Source organism: Syzygium oleosum, unplaced genomic scaffold (genome assembly GCF_021117445.2).
Source record: "Syzygium oleosum isolate NSW1041296 unplaced genomic scaffold, Sole_v2.1 Sole_v2.01, whole genome shotgun sequence".
Taxonomy (NCBI): domain Eukaryota; kingdom Viridiplantae; phylum Streptophyta; class Magnoliopsida; order Myrtales; family Myrtaceae; genus Syzygium; species Syzygium oleosum.
The window spans coordinates 36,557,425-36,578,687 of record NW_026607485.1 but is presented as its reverse complement, the minus strand read 5'-3'; the positions used below and the strand labels follow the sequence as shown (position 1 = coordinate 36,578,687).

Genomic DNA, 21,263 nt, shown 5'->3' with positions numbered 1-21,263 from the left:
AGGTCGATTTTTAGATTTCTCAAGTAAGTGGTGTTATCTTTCTTCAAGTTTGTAAATTTATATTTTGAAAAGTGATATGGATTAGTTATATTGTAAGTTAGAGAGCAATGAATTTTATGGAAATAATAATTTACGGAGTAGTGAAGCTGTAGAGTTTGATGAAAATCGATTTCAAAGTATTGTTTCATCAGATGAATTTATGAAGTTTCGCATGCGAGTTACACATAATGGGCAAAGATAAACGTTTGTTATAAACGAGTTTCTTCACTAGTGCGTAGAAGTCGTTTTATCGACGAATAAGCATAATTTAGTTGAGTCATTCAATAGAATTAGGGATGAGCATGGTTCCAGGTTCTACCTTGGAATCTGAAAACCTGACCGGTTGGAACCTGTAGGTTCCAGGTTCAAAGGTATGCAGGGTAGGTTTCAGGTTCCATAATTTGGGGAACCTGTTTTGACAGTTAGGTTCCAGGTTCTAGGTAGGTGGAACTTGAAACCTGAAACCTAAACAAGTTTTTGTGTGTTTTCTTGGGTTATGTCTTCACATGATCCTGCGGTGTTTCATGACGTTAGATGATGAATGTATAATCTAGAACCACTAGTTCGAGCTTTCATTTTATGACTCGTTAATATTTCATATTCTTCGTGTATCTAAATATAAGTTAGGGTCAGTAGATCATAGCAGCAAGTGGTGATCATTAAATGTGATAATTCACTGCAATTATTCAATTAATAATACAGGTAGAACTTGGGTAGACCTTATAATCGACTTGGAACCTGATAGAGTAGGTTCCAGGTTCCAAAAAATGAGGAACGTATTCTCATGGATAGGTTCCAGGTGGAACTTGTACGGAACATGAAATCGCTCACCCCTAGTATTGATTCACACAATGACTTCTCATTTTAATTGTATTTATTTGAACCGTAATGCCAAGAAAACTAGTCTTTTGTATTTTCTTTGGTGAATGACAAGTTTGTTCATTATTGTTGCGTTCATTTTTTTTCTGTTTAACTAAAAATGAAATAAAAAAAGGGCCATGTTAGACCCTAGAACCTGTGACAGGGTAGGTTCTAGATTCTAGGTTCCAACAGATATGTTCTGGGTTCCAAAAAATGAGGAACCTGTACCCGAGGACAGGTTCCAGGTGGAACATGAAACCACTCACTCCTAGTTAGAATAGTGTATTATTTGGTTTTTATATCGTTTTTCAATTAATCGATAGGAATACAAGTGCGTCGGCTTGAGTAACCTTCGCAGATTTATTTTCGGGTGCTAAGCGAAAAAGTCCCACGTTAAAATTTGGTGTAATATTAAAAAGTTGATGATTTTTCAAATTATTTCATTTTTCACGAAATAAAAGCATCCTTCTCGAAGCGGTTGGATATACCCATTACAATAGCGATTTGCCTGTAAATGTCACCATGGACCCGCAATAAATTTGAGCAGCAATAGTGGGGGCAACCAGGACCAGGCTCCAAAAAAAAATAAAAAAATGAAATGATGAACGAATAAACCGCGGAGACCGCTATGATCACTGCAATTTTTGCTCAAAATAGGTTAAATTTTTTTACTAGAGATTGTCGACACCAGGCCGAAAATCTGAGCGTAAATATAAAGAAGCTAATAGCGCCGATCATAAGTGGCATAACGACACATTTGAAACATGAAGCCTTTAGATGAGACGTTTGAAGAACTTATCGATTGGGGTTCCCAGTAGATAATGTTCAGTTGGAAATTATGACAAGCGATGACGTCTGACCGACTTACTCATAGTCTGAGTAAAGAAAGAACCCTCGATCAAGTGATACTTGTAGCCAAAGGATCGAGAGCGGTTACAAGTCTGTCCTTGAAGTAGCGTGTAAATCAAGAGACAAATAGAGATTTTTGCAGAGGAAGAATAGGATCCGCAAGGGAAGATTTCTTTCAAGGGGGTTAGTTATATTTTGGTGGCTGACCAAGTCATGGGTAAACAAGTTGAGGAAAGATTTTTGTTCTGTGTCAACAAGATTTCTCAAAGAGTACATTATTTTCCGTATTGAGGTCTTTGGTTTGAATGTCATCCCTTGTGTGCATTATTCATGTCTAAGATGATGAAGTCATATGTATCCAATAGTGTTTTCCCACGGAAAATTAATGAGAGGTGATTTCCAGAGGCCACGAGTATTCCCCCATGTTAGATTGGCCTCCTGCTATAAAATGCTAATCCATAGGCTCGTTAATACAATCGAAAACCGTGGCACATACACAGTCCTAGTTCAAGCAGAGAGATAGGTGCTGCGATTCCGAACACACCTTTCCCATGCGAGTGATAATAACTTGGGAACTTTCTAAACGAAGGCTTAAAGTGTTCTTATTTTCTCAAATAATGGCATGAAATGAATTTTGTATCAAATAAGGGCCTGATGTGAACCTTATTTCAAATAAAGGCATGAAGTGCCACTATTTTCTCAAAAAAAGGTCGGACCTCACCAACTAATCAAGGGCATTTTCGTCCTTTTATATATTTTTTTCCCTTTTTTCTTTTATTCTTTCCCATTTCTTTTTTTTTTTCTCTATAGCCAGCCATTTACCGGCAAGGCCTTGTGAGGGTCGCCGGCGAGGGCCTAACACCCTCGACGGCCATAGGCGCTAGATCTGGGCGAGGGTCGCCTCGCCCCTGGCCGGCGGGGGCCGCAACCCTCGCTAGCGATCGATGACGGAGAAAAAAAAAGGAAAATTAGAAATTAGAAAGAAGGAAAGGAAAAAAGGAACAAAAAATAAAAGGACGAAAATGTCGGGAAAAGTACCAAAAAAGTCATAAACCTATTACATTGGTATCAATTCAGTCCTAAATTTTTCAATTTGACCAATTTAGTCATAAACCTTTTTACGTTGGTACCAATTCAGTCCATCCAGCCAATTTAGGCTGGAAATTGCTAACGTGGATGCTGACGGTCCTACGTGACACTGCCGACGCTAATGTGGACAAATTTTATAAATTTTTAATAATTTTTCTGATTTTTTTAATGTTTTTTTTCTATTTTATTCTTTTCTTGTTTTTCTTTTTTCGTTTCCCAAAACTGGTTGGCCGTCGAGGGCCGCCGACCCTCGCCCGGTCTGGGCAAGGGCCCTTACGCCCTCGCCGGCCACGGGCGAGGGCTGCCATGCCCTTGTCGGCCAATAGACGAGGGTTTTGGCCCTCGCTTGGATCTGGGCAAGGGCCCCTGCGCCCTCGCTGGCCATGGGCCTTGGCGAGGGCGTTGGGCTCTCATCCAGACCAGCCTGTGGCCGACGATGGTCGGCCGGCAACCTTGCCGACCAACCAGTTATGAAAAAAGAAAAACAAAGAAAAAAAAGAGAAAAAACATTAAAAATTTTTGAAAAAATTATAAAATTTGTCCACGTCAGCGTCGGTGGTGCCATGTAGGAGCATTGGCATCCACATCAGCGATTTCCGGCCTAAATTGGGCGGATGGACTGAATTGGTAACAATGTGAAAATGTTTAGGACTAAATTGATTCAATTGAAAGGTTTAAGACGGAATTGGTACCAATGCAATATGTTTGGGACTTTTTTAGAACTTTTTGGGTACTTTTCCCTGAAAATGTCATTGATTAGTTGGTGAGATCAGGTCCTTCTTTGAGAAAATGCACTTCATGCCTTTATTTTAGAAAATGATAGCACTTCGTGCTTTTATTTGACAGAATGTCCATTTCAAGCCCAATAAATTGTCATTGATAATTGGATATAAATCACTAAATTATATTGTAAGTTACTAACTTGACTGGTAAGATTGTGTTCAGATCAGTAAATTTTTAAAATGACTTCATAAGTTACAATTAAATTTGACTTTGGAGACTCATTACTGTCCACTGTATCGGGCCCTGATTCAACACGAGCAATTTACCCACCCTTCCCAGGATTCGAGACTTATAGAAGCTTTAGCAATTTACCAAACACAGGCCTATTTTTCTTTTCGACTCTTCGTCGAACAATTAAATTACGACCACAATTATAATATATATAATCGACCAGTCACGTCATCGAAATAATATCGTTCTACGGAATGTCTTCCCCGTGCGACATACGCCTGTCGCTTAACAAAGAAGACCGGAAGGGGGGACAAGAGGAGGGCGGACTCCGTCAAAACGAAATGGAATGGAGGACGAAGTCAATGACGACCGGGCCTCCTGAGATCCACCATGAATCTCCAGTTGCTCTCTACTTCGGATTACCATTTAATGGCGTCCATTCCCCTGAAGAAGAAGAAGAAGAAGAAGAAGAAGAAGACCCTTCATGTTATCTTCACTCTTTGTTTGTCGAGCCACCTCCTCCTCGTTCCTTCAAGTCCCTTCCCTTCGAAAACGAAGCTTCACTGAGAAAAACTGATGGCGGTCAGTACTTTCTTTCCCCTTATGTGCTTCTGAACAGTCCGTCTGTGCTTGCTTTTCTTGTTTCTTTCTGTTTTTCTTGGTCCAAGTGATGATGGGGTTTTCATTGTATGTTTGCCCGTGCGTTGTTCTGTGGTTGTTACAGCTCATTTTGTTTGAAAACAGGAGAAGTTCTAGTTTTATTTTTTATTGTTCTTTTTCATATTATTATTTGGGGCTTCGTTTTTTTAATGATAATTTGGTTAATGTTCTGCAAGATGAGGATTGAGGGTGTGTTGGGTGTATAGTCTTTCTGGGTAATTTTCATTGACAGCCATGCACTTGGAGCGACTTCGGTGCGGCTTTACTTTCGTTCACCGAATGCGTCTAACTTTTACTTACTTACACTTTGAAGCACTCTGGCTGTTCTTCAACCAAGACAGCCACGACGCCAGAAGCATGTCGATTGCTAAGTAAATGATGGTTCAATGCATTTAACGACGAAGTTGAAATTCGACGACCTAACTACAAGTTACTCCCCATGTACGGCCTTATTTACCCCCAATCTGTAGTTGTCAGTCGAGCTAGGCATAGAAACGATGTTTGCACACGAGTTAGTATGTGAGATTGCTTCTTCACGAGCTTAACCTATATGGGTTCAGTTTATTTCCCAGATACTAGTACGAGTTCGCCGAATAAGGTAACCTTATGGTATGACTTCTGTGTTTTGAAGCTGTGTATTTGCAGCATTAATAAGGTTGTTGGTGATTATTTGGTATTTGTTTCGACTTGTCTGTTCTACTCGTGTTATTACTAAGCGGTTTTTTGTATTAATCGTGATCATATGACTTCAAATTGATGGATGTTTTGTTCTATCCATGTGTTATGAAGGATTTCTAGTAAGAATTTGGTTAATGGCCGACTGGCTTTGCGTGTTTTAAATCATGGCAAGCACTTGTAAATGTTGGAGAGCCCGTTGTCTCTTTTGCGTGGTTTGAAATTTGGTATTTCTAGGGAGTACATTGTCACGAGGACAAAGTTCGAGTCTAGACATTTAAGGGGAAGATATTTGCACAAGAACAACTTCCCCTGATTCATGATGTTAGTCTAACATGCATCTCGAACCTTGGCCTTTTGTGATGGTTGTTGAGGACTGATATGGCTACTTCCTTTACTGTGCTTAGTTGGAGGTCAAGCGCAATTATTTAGTGCTTATCTAGGGTGCAGGCCTGGTTATAATGCGGTTCTTTAGCCATTCTAGTCGGAGGAACATATCTCCTGAAACATAAACATGCGAAATCATATTATCAGAGGTCGATTATATTGATTCCTACTTTATTTTTTAAATTGTCGAGGTCAGGAATAGTTGTCTCCCGGGAGGTATGCCAAGTTAATGAAATTTTAAGTCCGCATTGTCTGTGACGGTCTCTCCTTTTGCTTGGTCTTTTTCAACTTTGTTGTTGGTTAATGCAGCAACAGCGCTCACAGTTGCCGACATTTGGAAACTGGGAAAACGGAGATAGTGTTCATTATACAGCCTACTTTGAGAGAGCAAGAAAGGGAAAAGGCCACGCGAAAAGAAACCCAGATGGTGCTCAGAGCGATAACGAAACGTATGTAACTAGTGAACCTAGTACCAAAACCTCTTCTATCCAGAAGGAGGTCGACCTAGGTTCACAGAAAGTTGCAGAGCCAGAGGCTGCAATGTCGAAGCACAAGCACTACAGAAGTGGATACGAAGCTGACCGGAAGAGACTCATCGGTTCACCTCTGCATCGTGGAGCCACTGGTGGAAGAACTGCCTCCAGCGCGTCTCGACCATATAGTAGTGGCGTAAGAAAGCCCCAAAGCGAAGCTGAACAGGTTATGAAGGGGCAAACTGCAAGGAGGCCAAGCCATGAGTATCGGATTAGAGTGGAAGAAGATGGTCATCGCAGGAGGAGGTTTAGTGATTCCACGCTGCATCGAGACCCTAGATATGGCAGAGTCGCTGCTGAATCGCCTGTCCATCATGACGGTGGAATGATATCTCGTAGTACCCCAAACAGATTGGTGTGGCAAAATCCATGGGTGGAGCACATCGAGTCCTCTACTCACCGCACACAACATCTAGCTAGTGTTGGGGGTGGAGGAGGTCGAATGTCTACTCCAGTGCGGGAGAAGAGGTACTCATTCACATGTAGCGGACACAGCGCAGCTCCCATGACTCCGGGAAGATCTCGTCTCAAATCAGTTACCCGAGGAGATAAAACAGTAATCTCTCAACTATGTTCACTTTTCTTAATGGAGAGTATCTGGTGAATCCGAGGAAATTTATAAAGAGACTAACAGTCGAAGCAGTTAATCGCGCATCCGTTAGGAAAATGAACATACTTTAGTCTCGTTCCAGTTAGAGAAACCAAGCCTCGGTAGCTTTTTCGTGATCATGCCCCTGCCTTATTGACATGGAAGAAATAAGCAGTGAAAAAGATTCGGGATGTGACTGGATTTGCTACGGCACGGTGTTAACTCGAAAACAGCATTTTTTGGATGCTGGATTGCATTAGTCTCCGATAGTCCGAGTGTGTATAAGTTTCGAAAGCAAGATGCACACGGCATATGGAAAACTAATCTGCTTCTGCTTCCATGGAAGCTCGAAAATGTCAAAAAAATTTAGGGCCACATTGAGCTGAGGCCTCTAGAAGTCGGAACCTTTCCTGTATTTTGTTGCTCTGTGGCTGGAACCAATTGGTTCTGATTCTTGTGTTCTGTTTTATCAGCCTAATCACATCACAGCCGTTCCTAAATTCGGAGATTGGGATGAGACAAACCCTTCCTCTGCTGATGTATACACGGATGTATTTGATCGTGTGGTGGAGGAAAAGAAGGGTGCCGCAAGAACAGCACCAGTGACTACAACCGAGGCCCCTCGTTCCATCCGTCAGCACTCGAGTGTTGATACAAGGTCCGAGGTATGTGATGCCTTCACGGTGGCTCTTCATTTAGCATTATGGCTCTATATTTTTCTGTCGATTGAACATGTCCATTTAAGATGGTCATCACTTTAACTCTGCTTTCGTTATCGCCTCGTTGCAGTCTCAAGGATGTTGGTGCTTTCCATGGCGAGGAAAATGATATCTGAGATGCTCAGAAACGCGCCACAACCTGTTTATCGGTCCGCACAACCTGCGCGGGATTTGTCTGTACCGAGAGATAAAAGTATGCGTAATTTATTCTGTAGTGAGCATTCGAAGTATTGACAATAGGAGGCTCGAAGAAACAAATGTTGTGCATTCATTAGGTTTTTCTCGCATTTGCCAAATTCTGCTTTTCCTTGTATTGTATTCAATGCATTTCATGTGTATAATGGTAATAATACGCAGCTGAGTTGGTATTCAGCTGGCTTCTTCTAACTGAATAGGTGAGGAAAGAGGCATTTTGTGTTCAGCTTTGTTCAGGCTAGCTATCATTTTAGCAACATCAGAGCACTGGAGTGACTGAATGTAGTGGATCTCGGAAAGCACCTTTGAATACCATAAAACCGCGATTAGAGCGAACTGCAGCTGCTAGAGCAACCGTTGCATTCGACAATCACAAACCGCTCAAAGGCAACTATACTCGTCTGTGTATCGACTCGACTTCATCAGGGACACGTCTTGTTTCATCAGACAATTTTGGCGGACGTCCAAACATAGTGGAGTTACTAGAAAGAGAAAAATGGCAGTAAATGCATGGTGCAAAGTGAAATTCTCAAGAGACTTTAACTTCCAAGCAATACAGGATCACTGCATTCCAGCACAATCCAATGATTTGCATCAGCAACTACCGAAAGACACACCACTTGCTGAATCTCCCAGATTCACTTGCGTAGAGATAAAGTCTATTTCCCATCTATGTGCTTCTAGGGATCCAGGCCGTTCGGAAGAGATGAGAACAAATCAGCTATAATAGAACAAACCTCTTAAGCTACAGACTTGTATCTGGTGTACTTTCCATGATGCATTGGCAACACTAAACGATTTGTCGAGCCGAGGAAGCACGATAAAGAGCCTTTGCTCGAGAAGCAAGCAACATGGCAAAATTTTTCAAACAAATATTCCTTGGTTGGCCCCTCCTATAATCGGCTCATTCAGTTTGGCTTCTCGCTACGAGATCTCATCCCCGATTAGATCCAAATAACTTCTTCGAAATAGACAGTCCATGGCATCAAGGCAATTACCGATGAAGCCAGTATTGGCTACACATCTAAATCAAAGGTTCGCAGCGTTGCTGACTTTAATGATATTCTTGCTTCAAAGTCAAAACTCAGAACCAAGAAGCTCCAAGTCATGGACTTCCTTCTACAGAGGATATCTTTGGTACTGCTTTGAGGCTTCTTCGCCCCTGTGCTGTACATAGATGCAGGAGATGAGTATCATGAGAAAAAGTTTCTACTTGAAGTGCATCTTGCCTTCTCATACAGACATGCTTGATGCTTGTTGGTGGATCCAGAACCATTGGGTGTCATCAGGGTTTTGACTTGTGGACAAAGGAGTTACAAAAATGTTAAAAGTAAATTAAGAAACACGTCCGCCATCCCAACCAAACACAGATGCACGTAATAATCCAAAAGGAACCCACAAAAGAGAAGAACAAAGTGCGTACTCAGGCACCCGAACACGGCATCCACATCATGACTAGCCCTCTAGGAAGCTCTTCTCCTGCAGGACAAGATACAAACTTAAACTCACTATAATTAACCCAAAAGGATACTGAAACCAACTGTCAATTCCAAACATGCGTTATATTTTATCATCCATCTAAAACAAAGGCCAAAATGAGATCGATAGTACCTTTTGCTGATAAGAAGGCCATTGGCTTTCTCATATGAAGTTTCCCCTTCTTTACGTGCTGAATGATCGCCGGTGAAGTCAATTTTCTCCATAGGGTCCTTCACTCGAGACACATATTGATTCTGCGGCTTTGCTCCATGAGGTGAAACTAAACTCTCAACGTACACTGCAAAGTCTAATTTATCCTCCTTCACGAACCTCTTTGTCATAACATTTCTCAGGATCATAGATAAGCATGTCGCGCCGATCGAACTGAATGCTATCTTCCCTTCTCTGGTAGAGCACAATGGCCTCATGTTGAAATAAGTGATTAATGTCTGATTCGGGAGATTAACACTACACAACTTCGTCCAAGACGATGACGATCTTACACCATAGTCGCTCATCATCCATTCCAGAAACAAGTACTCCTCCGCCATGCTTTCAAATATGAGAAGGCATGCACCGACAACTCCCAATACTCCGAATCCAGTACCTTCATCGGCCTCCGGCAGCGGCAACAAGGCATCGTCAAACTTCTCTTTGCTCATGCAAAACGAAACAATCTTCTCGGGTTCCCAAGAATCTCTCCCAAGAACTACCCAATGAAGGAAACCATTCGCATAGGTCCCGACTTCCGGCCGATAGTTAAGGTCATCATGCTTCTCATGAACTCTCCTCCAGGAACCAGTCTTGAGCTCGAAAACATCAAACGCGTTACCTCTCGTAAATCCGCATTCATCCGTAACGGGACAGGACCGCAATATTTTGTAATCATCAGTCGAGGGATCATAGCCAAGCCCACAAATGGTCCCTCGGTTATTCAAGAAACCAGCGTTCGGGATGTTTCTAGACTCCCCCGTTGCCGGGTTCCACAGGACAACAATCCGATGATCGTCGTACTCCACGCAGACCAAACCGTTGCAGTATCCGACGATGCGGGCGCGACATCCGTCGGGAACTTCGACCGGAGACTGAAGCTGGGTTAGAGCCATACCTTCACGACCAGCATGATCACCACCGCCGCCATCATCATCATCATCATCATCATCATCATCATGGGGTGACCCGCAGCTCACGGACTGAGGCGGGTCGGTGGCGAGGAGGATTCTCGGGGGAGATGCGGCGGTCTCCAGATGGGTCTTGGCGAATTCGGGAGTGGAGATCAGCGAGCACCATCCCTTGCACACGCACTTGAACCTGAGCAGAGACTTCACGGGAAGCCGCCGGAGGATTTCCCGGTCGACGTCTTCGCCGAGACTCGACATGACCTCCTCCTCCTCCTCTCCGACCTTTCCGATTCCGACCACACATCTCTCCTCGATCGATGCTTTCCTTTTTGGGGTGAGAAATTCCTAAAAGGACCCCCCCTAATTTGGAAGTTTCTTTTCTAGATAGGTCCCCCAGATTTAGAATTTTTTCTCAAAATAACCCCCCAAGTGAATCGCCGTGTTCCAATTGACACCCTCGGATTATCTCTAGGCAAGTGAACCTGGGAGATTCAGCAAGTGGCGTGTCTTTCGGTAGTTACTGATGCAAATCATTGGATTGTGCTGGAATGTAGCGATCCTGTATTTGCTTGGAAGTTGAAAGTCTCTTTGAGAATTTCGCTTTGCACCGTGCATTTACTACCATCCTTCTATTTCTAGTAACTCCCACTATGTTTGGACGCCCGCCGAAATTGTCTGGTGAAACAAGACATGTCCCTGATGAAGTCGAGTCGATACACAGGTGAGTACAGTTGCCTTCGAGCGGTTCGTGATCGTCGAATGCAAACGGTTGCTCTGGCAGCCGTGGTTTTCTCTAATCGCGGTTTTATGGTATTCAAAGGTGCTTTCCGAGATCCACTACATTCAGTCACTCCAGTGCTCTGGTGTTGCTAAAATGATAGCTAGCCTGAACATAGTTGATTGCTATGAACTCAAAATGCCTCTTTCCTCGCCTATTCAGTTAGAAGAGAAGCCAGCTGAATATCAACTCAGCTGCGTATTATCACCATTATAAACATGGAATGTATGAATACGAGACAAGGCAAAGCAGAATTTGGCAAATGCGAGAGAAACCTAATGAACGCACAACATTTGTTTCATCAAGCCTCATATCGTCAATACATTGCATGATCACTATCGCAGGATCACTACAGAATAACTGCGCATACTTTTTCCTCTCAGTATAGACAAATCCCGCGCAAGTTGTGCGAATCGATAAACAAGGTGTGGCGCATTTCTGAGCATCTTAGATATCATTTTCCTCGCCATGGAAAGCACAAACATCCTTGAGAGTGCAACGAGGAGATAACGAAAGCAGAGGTAAGGTGATCATCATCTTAAATGGACATGTTCAATTGACAGAAAAATATAAAGCCCTATTGCTAAATGAAGAGACACCGCGAAAGCTTCACATACCTCGGACCTTGTATCAGTAAGCTTCCTACTATCGATCATTTGATTCCCGCTTCTTCCTTGGCTTTCTCTGGCGAGGTTGTGCTTCCTGTCCCACTTGTTTCCAGATTTCATGGTGCCGATCCTTACTGACTTAGGCCCCAGGCCCCGTTTGGTTCAGCTTTCCGAGTCCGGAAAGCCGAAAGCCGGCATTTGGAATGCCGTTGGAATACCGAAAGCCCAAAGCTGGTCCGGACCAGCTTTGGGCTTTCAGCATTCCACAAATGCTGAAGCCTATTTTTCCCTTCCCAAATTGCCCTCACTCAAATTTCTTTATTCCGGTTTTGCCCCTGTTACTGTTCATCTTCTTCACCGCGAGGATGGCCGGTGAGGGTGGCCGGCGAACGGCCGGCGAGGGCGGATCTGGCCGACGAAGGGCCGGCGAGGTCGCGCGACCCAGGCGACGGCCGCCTGAGGTCGCGACCCAGGCCAACGTCGCCTGAGGTCGGGCAACCCAGGCGACGACGCCTGGGCGGTTGCCCTCGCCGGCACTTCGCCGGCCACCCTCGCCGGTGAAGAAGATGAACAGTAATAGGGGCAAAACCGGAATATTAAAACTAAAAATTGCCAAAGCTCTTTGCAAAAAAAAATTTACCAAACACTACTTAGGCCAAAGTAGCTTCACAAATTTTTTTTTACCAAACACCACTTACGTTTCCCCAAGTGACTTTCACCTAAAGGTATTTGCATTCCTCAAGTTGCATTTGAAAAGCCGAACCAAGCGGCCCTTAGATGGGGCTGGCCCTTCTTCTATGTTGGGTATCGGCGCTTTGATTCCAGCCCGTGTGGTATTCTCTGGACGGTAGGAGCAGAGCGACTGCAAATTTCCTTTTTTTTTGGAGCCAGAAAGAATTCATTTATAAAAAAATTCATTAAGAGAGAGTTGATGTGGTGCTTTTGCTGATGCCACATTGACACGTCGGGTGTCGATTGAGACATCTAACAGCTAGCTAATGAACATTAATGTCACATCAGCAATTTCCATCCGATAATCTTATGAGACCACACATCAAGCCAAACTAAGATTCAGGTACTTGATGGAAAAAAGATGAAGTTTGGTTCTTGCAGTGTAATATGAGAATTTCTTCCGCTTTCCTGTTCCGGGATCCACAGATTGAAAACTGCATTTATGAGCCTTAACATACCCATTTGCTTATTCTGAATAGCGAATTAAGTTGTCGTCAATCATTTCTGACAAAAGCGAGAACATTATCATGAACTACCAGTACTTAACTGGGAACCAGAACATCAGCTATCATGAGTAAAGCAATTTAAAGAGTAGAGCAGAGTTCTCAGGCACTTTAACAGGAGCAACAGCAAAAACCCTCAAGCCTTTATGAGTTCAATGAAGCTCTCCAGATTCTTCAAGGACGACCCTCCTTCACTCACGCTCTTCCTGGCCATCTCCTTCACCCTAAGACAATTTGACCTTATCTCGTCACTCCCAAGAACTGTTAGTATCTTTGTCCTCACTTCATGCCTAGTTATCACTCCATTTTCATCACCATCCACTCCTAGACCCACCCTCCACACATCACATATGATGCTCCTGTTCAGGTGCTGATCTGCAAAGTAGGGCCTGCACAGAAGGGGGACCCCATTGCTCAGGCCTTCCAGTGTAGAATTCCACCCACAGTGAGTGAAGAAGCATGCCACTGAAGGGTGTGCTAGGACCTCCTCTTGTGGTGCCCACTGGACCACCTTCCCATGATTCCTCACCCTTTGGAGGAACGCGCTGTGGAACTTGTTGACTGGCCCGTCGGTCATCTCTGGGCGTACAACCCACAGGAACGGTTGCCCAATCTGCTCAAGGCCGTGGGCGAGCTCGTAGAATTGTTCCGGGCTAAAGATTGTTGTGCTTCCAAAGGCAACATAGATGACTGACTGGGGTGGATGCTGGTCTAGCCAGTTCGAGCAAGTCAAATCCTCCTTCCACAGGCTTCCTCTGTTATGGAGTAATCGAGTGCTTGCTAACAATGGACCAACTGGGAGAACTCCAGGAATAATTCCACAAGCCGATGACTCGAGTTCATGAAACGAATTGCAAAGATATGAGGTTGAGTGTGTGCTGTGATGGACGATGGCCAACGCCCATCTGAATAATGTTTTCTGTATCATCAGGTCTTCAGGGAAACTCCAGGTGAGGTCATCACTCTTATATGAAGGAAGCTTCTTCGATATCGGAATCGCATCCTTCTTCAGAGCAATGCCTGTATGAATTTTTGAGGCGACATTAGATTATTCACATAAGCTAATTGCATGGCTCTTTAACGTTCCCACTGCCAATAAAGCAATTGAGAGAGAGAGAGTACATCACGTATTTAGACTTCCAAGATTGACTGTTCAAGGGTTCTAGCTCTGGCCCTTACCATCGTTGTCTATGACTCCACCCTCAATCAGCTTTGGAATATGAAGTGTCAAGGCCAGACTCAAAACTGCGGCGGGCCAAAATCCGGCTCGCTCGATACCCATCCTTTTGGCAACTTCGAGTGCCCATCCAGCGGTCATGTCCGCAATTACAAAGCTGATCTTCTCATCTTCATTGCTATTTGACTGCCGCTTCATTTTCTCAATGAACTCCTGCAAATGACCCGGCATCACTCTTGATATGCTCTCCAGCAGCTTCGCCCAGTCCTTGCGCTCCTCATCGGTCTCAAGCCCATCTGGAAATGCAACGAACCTAATCCGATTCGATCCCTCATCTTGTTGGTTTGCGGCCACCACTTGCGCATGAACAGACTCTGTGTTCACAACGGTAACCTTGACACCATGATCAGCAATACAGTGGGAGAGTTTCAGGAGAGGAGTGAGATGACCTTGTGCGGGAAACGGCACGACCAGGACGTGTTTTAGCTTTGCCATTGTCGACACCGAATGGAGGACAGTTCCTTCGCACGCTTTCAACTGGCTTCTTAAAGCTCAGATGCGGCCGTAATTGTCTCGTTATGAAGTGATTCTGAGGGACTTTGGTACTTGGCTTTTTGTATATTTATCTTTGTCCATCAAGAGCAATGAACAGAAGCTGCGGCGGTGACAGAGAACAAAATCAACTAACTGGCCAGCAATTTGTCTATGGCAGGTATGCTTTTCACGTTTGCGCTGTCTTATCAACAAGTGGACGCTCTCCAGTTTTAGGTTGTCCCTTCTCTTGAGAAGATAGAGTTGTCATCTTCCATTGAAAACAAACGTGTTGGACAAAAATTCTACGTACAAAGCACACTGGGTGCTTGGGTCGTCATTCGTGGTCCCATTTCATACAATTTCCATTCTGGTGTGCCACTTGAGAGAGTATATCCTCGGTTGGATATCAAGTTCATAGTGGCCTTAGATTGGATCTTTTCAAAACTTGGATATTACATGACTTGGTGTACTTTTGACATCTCTTTTCGGCGGTCTCGGTATTGTTGCGAAGAACAGGTGATGAAACAATAAAATGAATAGAACAAGGAAAATGAATCCGATACCCGGTTTACGCGATTCGGTCGATGCGACCTATTCCAAGAGGAGAGCAGCTCGGAATTTCATTTTAGAACAACCTATATAATGGAGATTGCAACTGCTCGAGTCATTCAATTACTATCATTGTTTCTCAACCTCCAATTATATCTAATAAGTCACGCAGTTTTTAGCTCACACGATTTTCATGTCGAAACGACTTTCTAATCTCACAAAGTAACTCACAATTCTCATGACAAGATTTATTGACTTCATGATGTTATTCACGAGCACGCCGCACAATTAAATTGTTAGGATCTAAAGCTCCTCTGCTCACTAATGTGTTAAAGCGAAAAACCCACCTCTTATATTTATAATATTAGGATCCAAAATAGTAAAACCCCTTACAGCCTACTCAAACTAGGAATCCAACTCCAAAGTTGGGGGTCAAGCCACAACTCCAAAGTTCTACTCGGATCGGGACGAGCTCAAACTCGAGATATATTCTCAACATAGCACGATGAACTCAACATGACTAAACTAACTCATCCTCTTCGTAAATTGAATACGCACCGGCCATTCCAACTTCCCAAAAACTAGGAGTTGTCATTGGAAAAAAATAGCTACGAGGTTTCCCTTCATCAGAATTTATCAACCGGTATAATCATCAGAACTCCTTCAACTCCTACTCCGGGACGAGCTGAGAAAGAGGAAAACGGATAGACATTATAACTTAATCACTGAAAGATGAATATCTACAGGAGTAAGATGATCCATTTCAGGAGTGACCAGAGCACATAACTTCCGATCAGCTGTAACTAACAAAATAACAGGATCGATGGTGAAGGATCCGCCCACAATGGGGGCAAGTCGCAGCCGTCCATTTTGTGGGTCCAATATGCGGGGTCCACGTGGGGCCCGCAAAATCAACGGCCGCGAAGGATCCGGTCCACTAGCAAGAAATTCTTCCCACAATGTCACATGTATTGCCAAATCAATCCGTCAGAACCAGGCCGAAAAGATCCTGGATAACCAAAACCGAATAACAGCTCAAGATGGCCAGATCTCCCTAAAAAGGAAAACTCAGAACCAAAACGGTAAGACCAAATCCACTAGAACAACTTTTAAAAGGCTCTAGATTCTTGATGGCTCACAGCCAAGATAGGGAGAAACAAGAGTTTCCACATAGATAGCAGAGTAGATATTGCCGCAGCTCTGGATTGGATAATCCTCGTGAGTATTATCCTCGGGATTGAACAGAATCATCTGGGACGCATCGAGCTGGAAGACGATTTTTCCACTCCTTGTGTACGTGACGGGGATAATCTGCCAATGGTTGTAGCCAAGTATTCCTTCGGTCGATACACTGAACAATTTCGTCCAGGACCCTCCTTTCCCGTATTCACTCGTTATCCATGCCTGGAAGCAGCCACTATAGGTGCAGTGATACATGAACAGATTGGTCCCGTGAATCCCAAGTCCCTTGAAACGCGTGCCCCCATTGAGTTCAGGGACCGGAAGCACCCGCTGGAATTTCTCTTCCGACAAATCGAATGATACAATCAGAGTCTCAACCTTTTCTTCGCTCTGCTCGATGATGCACCAGTGTAAGGCCCCATTCCAATAAACTCCCCCTCGGTCGATGCCGGTGAGCTGCCCTTCTAGTTGGGCTCGTTTCCTTTTCCAAGAACCGGACTTGAGCGAAAATATCACTACCTGCCAATTTTCAGAACCGCGCTGCCATTTTTCAGAACCCTTCAATTGTACTATTTTGTAGTCATCGGACCGAGAGTCGTATCCGAACCCATGAAATATCTCAGGTAGTCGAAAAAGATTGGAACTGGGCAAATTCCTATACTCCTGAGTGGTCGGATTATAGACGACAAATCGGTCTAGGACAGATAAACAAAGCAAGCCATCGCAAGACCCCACGTGCTCGGAATACCAGCTAGAATCGTCCATTCTTGCCTCCTGAGACTCTACCACCGCGCGGTCATCATCGCCGCGAATGCCCCCGTCGAGCACTTCGTAGTTTGTGATCTCGAAGGGGCAGGTCTTGAAGATTCTCTGACTAGAAATTATATCCCCTGCCTTTAGCCTTTGCAGATGAGACTTGGCGAAGCCCGGGTCGGATATTAGAGACCGCCACCGTTTGTCCACGCATTTGAATCGCATCAAGGACTTGGCCGGCAGCCTCAAGAGTATCTCGATGACGATATCCTCGGTGAGACTTTCGGCCACTGCGGAGGCCGAGGTTCGGCTTGATCCGGCAAATGGTTTCTTCATCGGGCAGGTTTCGAGCGAAAGATCCGTTTCTTTGCCTTTCGATCGTTTACACTAAATCGAGAATCTTAGTCAGCACGGAGCAAGACAGAGGGTTGATGTCGTCCGTCCGGATCCTGGGCTCGCTCGATGTGATCGAGGTAGATTGAGTCGGCCACGGCCGGAGGTGGCTTTGTCGATGTCCCGGGCCGTCGCCCACCTTGGGCGGAGGCGGGGCTGCGGACCGAGCAGTGACCGGATTGGGGGGAGGTGGGAGGTAGGAGACAGGGGGCTGACGGGGCTCGTTGGCTTGGCGGCGTTCGCGCGTGGAGTCCAGCAGCGTCGGAGATGGCCGGTTTGACGGCAGCGCGGCGGAGGCGAAGGCGGCGAGGCGGAGAAGAGAGCGTGTTCGCGTGTCAGGCTACTAATGAATATATATATATATATTCACAAACATATGCTTCGCAGGAGTAAATGTCTCTTCAGGGAAATAGGAGGGCAATAACGTAAATTCAGACTTCCATCTCTTAAAAATACCACCTAGCCTAAGAATCGTACTCTTTTTTCCCGAGTTCTCTTTTTATTTTTTTGGAGGGGTTCGTCCTATCTCTAATTCTCTCAGATTTTTGCTCTGTGTTTTTACATAGCGCGGGGTCGAAGCCGCATCTATGATACTGGCGTCCCCAGCATGCCGGTTGAGAGTGAAAAGCTTGTCTTTATATGTTTGAGAGCCTTTCGAGAGTATCAACTGTTTTGATCAGTACAAGAATATGCGATGTCCAAATACTCTGGTTTTGGTTCCTTTGTACCTGTGTATGTGTTGACCAGTTATTGTTGCTGCTGTGCGTGAGGTTTCCCTTCTCCATTTTGTTCTTACTTATTTCGCAGCAACCATAACTTGAAGGCGACGCGCGTGACCGGTCAGAGGTAGAGAAAACGATGCGAAAGCATAAATGCGGGGTGTCCGCAGGGAATTGAGTGATTGCAATAGTGCCATTGCAGGCTTAAATTGATGACCATCTGCTGGCTCCAGAATTGCCAAAAGATGAGGTTGAGCCGACAGTTGTGAAGGGGCAGGGGTTCAGGGATGCAGCAAAGCAAAGGCACCATTGGTGTATGAATTGGGTAGCTGTTGAGGAGGCTGATTGCTTGTCGCTGCTAAAGGTGTCGTTTCCTAAAGAGAATGGGGTAGTAGAGTAAAGCTCGCACTGAACTGGAGTATTCGATTTTCATGGGAAAGAGGAGAAAATGAGGGATTCTCCAACATGTGCTGAATGGATTCTGCTTGTTTTCCTCAGTCAATAAGCAGATTTCGCTGTGTCCTCTCATAAGTGCTGAACCTGAACCTTCTGATGTCGTCCACTTATGGTTAAGGCTTTGTGGGAACCTACTTTTATAGTTCTCTTGTTTGAATGTTGTCTCGCTCCACTGCAACCAAATCACTAGATAAGATTACGATGTGCTCGCTTTAACACACGCTGTTATAGTCAAATGTCCACTGCATAACAAGTCACAGTGAATGGTTGGTGAAATTACACAAGCACAGATCGTTATCCATGCCTGGATAATTATAGTCGAATGTCCAGTCGAGACACTGAACAATTTTGTCCAGGACCCTCCTTTCCCGTGTTCACTCGTTATCCACGCCTGGAGGCAGTCGTTACAGGTGCTGTAGTACATGAACAGATTGGCCCCGTGAATCCCAAGTCTCTTGAAACGTTCTCTGAGGGAGGTGTGGCTTTCTAGCTGGGCTTGTGTCCTCCAAAAACCGGACTTGAGCGAATATATTACCACCTGCCAATTTTCAGAACGGTCCTGCTATTTTTCGCGACCCTTAAGTTGAACTATTTTGTCATCGGATCGAGAGTCATATCCAAATCCATGGAGTGACGGATGCAAAAGATTGGAACCGGGCAAATTCCTAGGCTCCATAGTGGTCGGATTACAGACGACAAATCTGCTAGAACTGTCCACAGATAAACATACCAAGCCATGGCAAGACCCCACGAGCTTGAGCCAGCTAGAAGTGTCCACTCTCATGAAACTTTACCGCCGCGCCATAGTCATCGCCGCCATTGAGCACTTCGTAGTTTATGGTCTCGAGGGGGCCGGTCTGAAGATTCTCTGACTAGAAATCATATCCCCTGCCTTTAGCCTTTGCAGATGTGACTTGGCGAAGCCCAGGTCGGATATTGGAGACCGTCACCGCTTACCTACGCATTTGAATCACATCAAGGACTTGGCCAGTAGCCTTAAGATTATCTCGATGATGATAACCTCGGTGAAACTTTCGGCCACTGCGGAGGTCGAATTTCGGCTTGATTCGGCAAATGGTCTCTTCAATGGGCTGGTTTTGAGAGAAAGATCCGTTTCTTTTGCATTACGATCGTTTAGGCTAAGTCAAGAAGCTTACCCAGCACAGAACAAGATGAGGGTTGATCAGATCTTTCACCACGTATGGAAACAGGAGAACTCAGAGAGTCGTCCGAGCCCTACTTCTCAGATCTTGGGCTCGCTCAACGTGATCGAGGAGGTGGGAGGTAGATGACAGAGGGTGAGGGGGCTTGTTCGCATGGCGGCGGTCGTGCGAAGTACCTTTTAGGGAAAATTTTACCGAACTGAGTTATTTTCTCAAAAGAGAACCCAAAGTGGACATTGTTTTAAATAGAGCCTAAAGTGACCAGGCTAGTCTCAAATAATTTGATACATGGCTTGTCTTTCTAGCAAAGGGTCCAGGAGCATGACTTGCATTACCTCTACGTATATAATGGATTATGCCACTGCTAGACATCTGAAATCACCAAAGAGAGAGCATGTTACCATATGGAGGTCCAAGTGCATTGAAAGGATCGTAAAACAACTGCCAGTTCAGTTTTGAAAAAAGAAGAAGACGAACTTAGAGATATATATACCTTCAAATATGAGTTCCCAATGGATTCTGATACAAAAAGTCTAATCCTTGTCGAATCTATGAGTGAGTAAAGCAATTGCGCATTATTAGTCTGGCCATACCAAGAGACAAATGAACTCGTATGGATCATTCGAAAAAATCATTCGCAGCATTGAGGACACTGCAATCACTGCAGTCAATGATCCACTTAAAGTTCGATGGTAGGAGCTCCAAATTATCGGGTCTTGCGACAGCTTTTTCTGTTGCTTGGATGGCGAATCATTTGTATCACGGAATATAACTATTAGAGAGTCCAGAGAAACCCCAAACCCTAAAGCTAAAGCTAATTATCGTATTAATATAAGCGGCTTCAAAATTTTTTGGACTTGACTATAATTGCTCATCTGACAATTAAAATTCTTGAGTGGTCATATCAGTCACTTTAGAAGCGATTTTGACGGATGCATAGTTGATATTTATGCTTTGAAGGGCAATTCCTGGAAGAGGGTTACAGGAAATGGCAATTTTGAACTGCCTTCCCACGAAGGGATAATTGGAATGGGTTCTTGCATTGGGGTAATTGCAAAGTGATTGGAACAAGAGGCTAGTTTCTTTTGATATGGCCGAGGAGAGATTGTTCGAGGCGATTCCTCTGCCGGAGAATGATCCTCCCCTCACCTTTGAAGGGCTCGGACTCATCAGAGATTGGTTACTTGGGTGCACCGGTACCATCGAATTGGACAAAACACGAAGCATGACTGATAGAACAAGGAGTAAGGCCATCATGGACAAAACTGTATAGTGTGGCGACGAGCACGGAGTTGCCTTCAAGCGAGATTTGGCTCGGAAACATTGTTTGTTACAGAGGAGGGAGAAGTGATTGGAGTTGGTCGTGATGTTGGGAACTTGGATGTGCACGACCCTGAGAAGAAAACAGTCAAGAGTTTCTCAACTCTGATAGGCAATGACCGGCGTTGGTACAGGTTTCCAGTGTATGTTGAGACATTAGTCTCACCCCATTTGAACAATGTGGCAGCATAGGGTAGTGGAATGAAATTATGTGTTGAAACAGTCCAAAGAAAAAGAAAACAATTG

At 44.5% G+C, this 21,263-nt stretch overlaps 3 protein-coding genes, 1 long non-coding RNA gene and 2 pseudogenes across 5 annotated transcripts; 1 reads left to right on the top strand and 5 right to left on the bottom strand.

Annotated features, from left to right (window-relative positions):
* Positions 1-4,065: 4,065 nt before the first annotated feature.
* Positions 4,066-7,742, top strand: LOC115681841 (RPM1-interacting protein 4-like). 2 transcript variants are annotated; one of them, XM_030605928.2, is made up of 4 exons: positions 4,066-4,374; positions 5,824-6,603; positions 7,110-7,301; positions 7,426-7,742. In XM_030605928.2, exons 1-4 carry the CDS (start codon positions 4,369-4,371, stop codon positions 7,462-7,464), a joined length of 1,017 nt encoding a protein of 338 aa, XP_030461788.1. In that variant the 5' UTR covers positions 4,066-4,368; the 3' UTR covers positions 7,465-7,742. The 2 variants fall into 2 exon arrangements, with proteins under 2 accessions (XP_030461788.1, XP_030461797.1); XM_030605937.2 differs by lacking the exon at positions 4,066-4,374 and having other exon boundaries at positions 5,818-6,603.
* Positions 7,743-8,051: 309 nt separating this feature from the next.
* LOC115681823 (putative F-box protein At3g16210) lies at positions 8,052-10,469 on the bottom strand (annotated as a pseudogene).
* An 863-nt stretch (positions 10,470-11,332) lies between these two features.
* LOC130137805 (uncharacterized) lies at positions 11,333-11,673 on the bottom strand. Its single transcript, XR_008816247.1, has 2 exons — positions 11,546-11,673; positions 11,333-11,414 (listed from the first exon to the last, which is right to left on the bottom strand). It is a non-coding gene; the product is annotated as an uncharacterized LOC130137805 (long non-coding RNA).
* A 1,117-nt stretch (positions 11,674-12,790) lies between these two features.
* Positions 12,791-14,641, bottom strand: LOC115683098 (UDP-glycosyltransferase 83A1-like). The gene is made up of 2 exons (XM_030607526.2): positions 13,951-14,641; positions 12,791-13,791 (listed from the first exon to the last, which is right to left on the bottom strand). Exons 1-2 carry the CDS (start codon positions 14,441-14,443, stop codon positions 12,908-12,910), a joined length of 1,377 nt encoding a protein of 458 aa, XP_030463386.1. The 5' UTR covers positions 14,444-14,641; the 3' UTR covers positions 12,791-12,907.
* Positions 14,642-15,988: 1,347 nt separating this feature from the next.
* Positions 15,989-17,826, bottom strand: LOC115679026 (F-box/kelch-repeat protein At3g06240-like). Its single transcript, XM_030602558.2, has one exon. The coding sequence runs from the start codon at positions 17,300-17,302 to the stop codon at positions 16,151-16,153; it is 1,152 nt and encodes a 383-aa protein (XP_030458418.1). The 5' UTR covers positions 17,303-17,826; the 3' UTR covers positions 15,989-16,150.
* Positions 17,827-18,589: 763 nt separating this feature from the next.
* Positions 18,590-21,188, bottom strand: LOC115680952 (F-box/kelch-repeat protein At3g23880-like; annotated as a pseudogene).
* Positions 21,189-21,263: the final 75 nt, after the last annotated feature.